The 7,608-nt window shown below is 41.5% G+C and overlaps 1 protein-coding gene across 1 annotated transcript in view; it reads left to right on the top strand.

Annotated features, from left to right (window-relative positions):
* Positions 1-1,161: 1,161 nt before the first annotated feature.
* The window catches only part of ADGRV1 (adhesion G protein-coupled receptor V1), a 510,967-nt gene continuing 504,520 nt past the window's right edge, over positions 1,162-7,608 (top strand). Inside the window, exon 1 of the mRNA XM_070233305.1 lies at positions 1,162-1,361. Within this exon, the coding sequence (XP_070089406.1) occupies positions 1,340-1,361 (22 nt within the window). The 5' untranslated portion in view covers positions 1,162-1,339. The remainder of the gene's footprint in view (positions 1,362-7,608) is intronic.

Here is a 7,608-nt window from a genome sequence, read left to right as displayed (position 1 = left end):
GCATCCCCACACAGTTTCTGCAGGACAATTCTTTTGCCTGCATACCCTCTGCCTTTGACGCCCAGCTGTTTTTGACTGTTGCAGCTTTGAGACGAGGCGTTCAGCAACGGTTCATAATCACCCTACATGAGCACTCCTGGATGGCAGTTTGCAACTCAAAGTAACTCTCTAGTTATTCCTCTTCAATTGTTAGGAAGGGTGCCAACATGCCCGGTATTTGGAATTAAGAGACCTAGAACCTAGTTCTGCTTCTGCCTGTAACTAAGCCACTCAATCAGCTATTTTAATTTTTTCGTCCACAAAATCAGCGGCGAGGTGGTTGGACTAATCGCTAATCTTTAATCTCCCTCCTGGTCTGAAACTAAGAATGCGGCGTGTACCTTAAAAATGTCTGGTACAGATGGGGATTTACACGTTGCCCATGATATAGTCTGACCTTGCGGGCTTTACTTTTAAGCCCTGGGAACAACTGCCAACATTTGTTGAGGGTTTATCACGTGTCAGGTGTAGAGTTGCGCTTCACAAAACCATCTCATTCATCTAATCCTTCTAACAGTCACATGATGTAGGAATCATTAATCCTATTTTACAAACGAGGAAACAGATAAATTACGCAGATGTTGACCTCAGTCTCTACTTATAAGTGTATGTTGGAGTACATTACTCGTTTCTAAAATATTTCATCAATTTATGCGCAAATTCTCAAGGGGTGGAACATCTCAGGCGCTGCCTCAGTCACGTTAGAAGACATGTCCTTAGAAAAGGAACAAGACTCACTAAGTGGGTTTTCTCCCTGGAAAGAAAACCAGGAATTTCTTACAGTGGAGTACCCAGGGCGGAGTGCCCGGCTGCGTAGGTGGGGGGATCCTTGTGCCTAACGGTATAAACCAGAAAGTTTAGGAAATCGGCCCACTGGAAAGCGCACCTCGCCTGGGATGCGCGGGCAGGGGCTGGACTCGCGCGTTCCTGCGCGCGGGCAGGTCGGCTTCGGCGCCTCTCTGCTGGAAGAGTCCATTAGGGATGGCCGAGGCAGGGAGTTCCCGACGCCGGAGTGCGGAGCTGGCTGCCCGCTGCGCAGACGGGGGCGCGCTCTTTGGGCGGCCACCCCCGCTCCGCTGGTCAGGTGAGCACAGCCCGGGGAGCCGCGAGTCCTATTGGAGCAGACGGAGGATGGAGGGGGAGGTGGCAGGGGGGAGGATGAGAAGGAGGGGGATGGAGCCACCGTCGTGACCCGATAGCGGGAGAAAGAATCGGCAGCCCGGGAGAAGCTTGGAGACGCGAACGAGAGGCAGAGCCAGGGTGTGCGAAGGGAGGACCGGCGGGGACCGAGGGCGCGCGGATGTCGGTGTCCCCGGGGCCAGGTAGGCTACGGCTGGGGGATGGTGCTGCGAGCCTCCTGGTGCCCCAAGAGAACACTGCAGCGTCCGCGGCGGCGCAGGGTCGCTGCTCCGGCACCTGTTGCTGGAGGTGTGAGGCGAGGGCACCGGGAGGCAGGGCGCGCACCCGGCACCACGGGCTGCGGCGGACGGGGCAGGGCTGCCCACGGCCTCTGCCCTCCGCTGCGGCGGTGCCGCCAGCAGTGCCTGCCTGCCGCCTGCCCCTTCCGAAGCTGCCTGATCTCAAAGAGGGTGAGAGGTGAGAGAGCAGAGGGAGCACTTTCCTTTCTTCTCTTTCTGCCTATTTGAAGCTCGAACCCTAGCTTTAATTTTGAAAAGTCTCCTTGGAAAATAACCGATCAAGAATGGCGCGCCATAGGTGATAATTAATAATGGGCAGGTTGAGATCAACATCAGTCTGCTGTTCCAAAGTAACCGCTGCGTCGAAGAACTTTCAGTGAAATATGCTCAGAGAGTTTGGAATTAATCTGGAGCTGTAGAATAATGCTTTTTTTTAAAAAAAAAAAAAGCTTACACATTTTTAGTGTCAAACTATTTTAAAATTGATTTTTTTCTTAAGACTAAGAAATTATGGCAGTCAAAAAAACTGATTTTAAGCTACAATATTAACTTATTCTGTGTAACTTTTGTTTTAAACCAACCTTTCACATTTCACGAAATCCACAACCTCTAAAAATGTGTGTAATTTGTTTATATGTAAGCAGCACACTTAGAAGTTACTGATATCAAATCTTAAGGGTGCGTTACTGACAATTAGGATAAAGCTAAAAAAAATGTACCTTAACTAATACAGCATTATTTAAAAATTGTTGAAGTTATTACCTTAAATTACTAAAGTGTTTTTTCCTCCCCTTTGTGTGTCATTTATCAAAAAAGCTAGATTGATCCAAAAAAATAAACAGAAAAAATAAGCCAGGAAAGGCATTAAAGAAAAGACAAAAAGATGTTTTAGTCAGGGTACAAATGAACACCAGCAGTTTATTTTTGGGTTATTTCCTAGGCTAAAGGGGACTGCCAAATACACTCGGAACTCTGTTAAAATATGTTAAATATATGCCATATGTATAACGTCCTGGCTGTGCCATTAACTCACAGTGACTTTGGATACTCACTCATCCTTCTCGGCCTTCGTTTCTTCATCTGTAAAGTAAAGGGATTGTTATAAGTGGTTGAGAAGACATTTCAGCTAGAAATGATATGTCTCAAGGTTATAATGTTTTAAAAGAACTAAAATGTATACACTGAAAGAAAGCATGACTGAATCCTATCTCCGTTTTTATTTGCATGATGAATGACAGTACCAGTCACCCCACATTGAATGCCTGCTATGTAGTGAATCCTAAGAAGCCCTTTATATAGATTATTTTATTTAATACTCACAACAATACCACAAATTAAATGGTATTATTCCACTTTACAGATAGTGACACCGAGGCATGGAAGGTTTAAGCTCCTTGTCCATAGTTCCCCAGTTAGTAAGAGCTGGATCAAGGATTTTTCCTGAGTGCTGTGGGTATCTACATTATCCTTAATGTAATGATTAAAAGCGGAAACTGCCTATAAGCACCAGCTAAGAAATAATCTTAGACTAAAATAAAAGTCCATAATGGGGTGAAGGTAAATTATGTAACAACACTGAATCTTGACATCATCAGATATAAAAATGATGTATCAGTCAACATTTATTCTATTTTAATAAGTTACAATTTTATGCTGTATATTATTTATCAAATATTGAATGCCAGTTGTATTCATTGTCAGAAAATGATAACGTGAGATATATTTGGAAACATATCCTTTTATGGTGATAAAAATAACGATTAGAAATAATCTGGGAAGGCAGAGGCTAGTGTTAAGCAAAAGTATGTCAGATCTCTTTCTACTTGGAGGTGCCCTTGCCCATCTACACCCAAAGAAAAACAGTGTTCACAGCAGAATTAGCTGTGACTAAACCCTTCTGTTCACATTCCCACGATGAATGATAATAGTATGCCCTGTTTTTTGAATGTCCACTGGATGCCAGGAATTCTTCTAGTCCCTTTAAAAAAAGTAACTTTAAATTTAATCGTCAAATACTATTATCCTGATTTGCAGATGAAGAAAGTGAGGCAGAAAGATCTATGCTCTGAGGGCACCCGCAAAGAAAATACGTTTTGCCTTAGGTCAGGTGTATGATCCTTTATCGTTAGAAAGTCGTAGACTGAACACATTGAAATCCTTAAGCACTGGGAGGAGATTTGGAGCCAAACTGGAGCAAGCCCTTTATTTTATATTTGGGGAAACAGAAACCTAGAAAAGTTAAGAGTCTCTCTTCGAGTCACATATCCTATTTTCCCATTTATGACTTTAGTCACCTGTACATTCCTGTAAACTAATATGTGAGAAACATGATATCAGGTTAACTTGGTCATTAAATGTTTGATTTATTGCCATTCAACCAATGCTGCCTCATGCCCTTTTGTATAGTGCTGTCCTACTGTTATTGAAAACTTCAAGGGTGTCCCAATTAGGATACAAAATCTTTGAGGACAAGGACTGTGTGATATATTTCTCTAGAATTCTAGGGTTTAGGAAAGTGGTTAATATGTTGAATAAATGGCTTTCTGACCTATACCTGTGACAAGTCATTATTTTATGCACTGGGTCCAAAATCTGCACAGTGGAAGCACTGCGCCATCACCACTTTTTCACACAGAGGGCAACTAGACAATTTACAGATGCTTATAAAGCATATCGAGCTCCTGAGATGATGATTGTTTAATTTGATTATAGAGTGTAGTGTGTTACCATGGAGGGATTTGGATGGGCATTTCCCTGATTTTGTGGGAAAAAAACACACGGCTAAGTATGAGACACAGTGGAGCGTACATTTCTTTCTCCCTCTCTCTTTGAGTTGGAAATAACTGTTTTTTCTGATTGTAAAGATAATACAAAGTCATGTAGGAAATTCAAACATTACAGAAAAAAAGAAAAATCACCAGGAACCCCATGGTCCAAAGGTTTTGGTGAACATCCAGCCAGAGAGATGTCTTTCTTCCCTTAACTCCTGCCGAATCAGGATGAGAGCTGAATTATTTATTGAAACCGTTTACAGTTTAAAGCTCTGTTTAGTCTTAGTACTCTATCACTCTCAGTTAGCTCAAACTATATATAAATAAAGATATTTGTTGAGAAATGACGATCAACGTACTATTAATAAACCGGACTTCTTCTATCACTCATGCAGAATGAAGTAGTGTAGAGAGTTGATTTCCCCACGCATGCACGCCTATTTTTCTCCCTTCACAAGGCAGGACTGGGAAGACAGGAAGCATCTTTGCATGTATGGAGGCTTCCCCTATATGCCAGGATGTCAGGCCACACAGGAAGCCCCAGCACCCCAGCTCTGTTGCCCTGAGAGAGGTGTGGCAGAGGAGGAGAAGGGTGGAGCTGGGACACAGGAGGCTGTGGTAATACAAAGGCTGTGTTTTCTGATTCCGCTGTGACACACTATACACTTTAAAATGTACCAGAGCAAGTCCGTCCCCCGGCTGCTGGGCAGGTGGTCATGGGGCCCTTTCTGGTGCAGTCAGGCGTAAGTCTGGCTATACCTCAGAATGAGGCAGGGTGTCAATAGGGCATTTCTCATTCATTTATTCAGGATTCTGAAAGCCCAGAATGAACCCTCTTCATATAAAGAGGGAAAACTGGCTGTCGGAATAATTGTCCGTAAATGAGTTTTGAACTAATACAGAATTATTGGATATAAAGGGAGGTTGGGGGTCTTTTTCAGAGAGACAATGATAGCTCTTTCCATATGCATTTGAATGTAATTATGTTAGAAATGTTCCTGGTTTAAAGATTATATTATTTGATTATTTTTATTTCATGAATTTATTTGTTATTCAAAATTCCTTTTTTTAGGCACATTTTCTTGATTTGTGCTATATATTTGAGCAGAGAATTCTTTCCTGCTCTTTCTTAGGGGCTTAACGTGGCTTAGGTCCAACCATCTGTTCGCGTCTTGGCACATCAGCACATTGGAGGTGCCGGTGGGGCTAAATAAATTTCCCACATTTAAAGGTTAGGGAAAGAGCTACCTTTATGAATAGATTTCAAATCGTTCTCAGCAAGACAATAGTGCAGAAGTGGAGTAAAAATGCATTTCATTCTCTGAAGCACAAGGTCCCCTGTCCGTCTTTAGTTTTGCTGAAAGGCAATTAGCATTTCAACTAGCCAATTTGGTTACACGCAACGAAGTACTTGGGTTTATAATTTGCTGCTCTCTGTCTGAGGCTGTTGAGCGGTAGCTCTTGTGTAATCCTCTCCAAGTGGCCTTCCCTCCAGCGTAGTTCTTGCTGCTGGTCTTAAATAACTAATCAACAAAGAGTTTTCCTTGCCTTTACCATAGGGTGTCGTGGGGCGAGAAAAATGAAATGCCAAGCTAATAAGGGGATGATTGTAATTATTAAATAGTCATTATTGAAATGTGGCACAGGCTGAAAGATATAGGATAGCTTCAAATAAAATATACCTTCAAAATGCATTGTGTGGCACTCTTTTTTTTCTTTTTTAAAAAAGATTGGTACCTGAGCTAACATCTGTTGCCAGTCTTCTTTTTTTCCTTCTTCTTCTTCTTCCCAAAGCCCCCCAGTACGTAGTTGTATATTCTAGTTGTAGATTCTTCTGGTTCTCCTAGTCGGAGGCCACCTCAGCATGGCTTGATGAGGGTGCTAGGTCTGCCCTGGGATCCGAACCGGCAAAGCCCTGGGCTGCCGAAGTAAAGCACGCGAACACAACCACTTGGCCATGGGACCAGCCCTTGTGTGGCACTCTTAATTGTTTATTTCTACATACAGTATGCACAATAAACAGAGGGTATGTATATAATTGAATAAGATGACTCAAAATTAACAGAGAAGAAGCACTTCTTAATTATTTATGTTGACTTTCTCTTTGCAAGAAAGAATTCTGTGGAGAATATGTGTAAAAGAGAAAAGACTTTTTTTTAAAGTGTTATAACAAATGAACAAGTGCTCTGAGGCATATTGCAGAAATAACTCAAAGGTTTGTGTTGGTTTGCTAATTGAAAATAAGATTTTGTTAGCTTCGTTAGTCATGAATTCTGATAATTAGGTAATATTAATATACTTCATGTCTATACTCATATTCCTCTGAAAGAACCACTGTATGTTTTGATAATCCTTTTGTTAGGATAACTGGAATGATATTATCCTTTAATCCATGTCCTGGGGCAGTAATTCAATTTAGCTCATCTTTTAATGCAACACTGTTTTTGCAAAGTTGTACTTATGTAATTGTTTGGGGGTAAAATAATACATTTCTCATTTTTCAAATAATGTTTAACTGAAAGAAGGCATAATAGAAGTGTTTTAGCTACAAGTTTTGTAAGTGATCAGTATAATTTTGAGAACATATATGAAAGAATTGCATTATCTTCTCTATTTTCAATCTGTGATATAAAGAGGAAGCCCCATCTGCAGCTACAGAGTCATTTTATATTATTCAATTAAATTCAACAGTGTTGATGAGCAGGTATGAAACAAAGAAGGCTGACCTGTCCTCTAGCAGACTAGTCAGCTCAGGATGGAAAGTGTTCTGGAAAAAGTGGGACTTGATCTGGCCTTACAGAATGGTGGAGGAGAGGGTCAGAGAAGGGCCTGGGGAGTAGCTCAGATCAAAGGTGCAGATGTAAGAAGGATCCAGGTATCTTGTCCTAGATACACGTTAGATCACCTTGACTGAAACTGTTGAAAGAAGAGAAGGACATGGCTGGAAGCGCAGGGTTGGTTGTGCAACTGTCGCCACTCTCTATTCCAGAACATTTTCATCATGTCAAAAAGAAATCCTGTACCCATTAACTTTCTCTCTTCATCCTCTCTCCACCCCCAAGTCCTTGGTGGCAACCAGTCTACTTTCTGTCTCTACAGATGTGCCTGTTCTGGACATTTCATATAAGTGAAATCATAGAGTACATGGTCTGTTTTCTTTCACTTACCGTAATGTTTTCAAGGTTCATCATGTTGTAGCTTGTATCACTACTTACTTCTTTTTTATGGCTAAATAATATTCCATTGTATGAATATACTCCTTTTTGTTTATCCATTCATCAATTGATGGACATATGGGTGATTTTTACTTTTTGACACATTATGGACATGTGTGTACAGGTTTTTGTGTGAATATATGTTTTCAGTTCTCTTGGTTATAT

Source organism: Equus caballus, chromosome 14 (genome assembly GCF_041296265.1).
Source record: "Equus caballus isolate H_3958 breed thoroughbred chromosome 14, TB-T2T, whole genome shotgun sequence".
In the NCBI taxonomy this organism is placed as follows: Eukaryota; Metazoa; Chordata; class Mammalia; order Perissodactyla; family Equidae; genus Equus; species Equus caballus.
The sequence above is the reverse complement of the archived record's forward strand: the minus strand, read 5'-3'. Positions and strand labels throughout refer to the sequence as shown.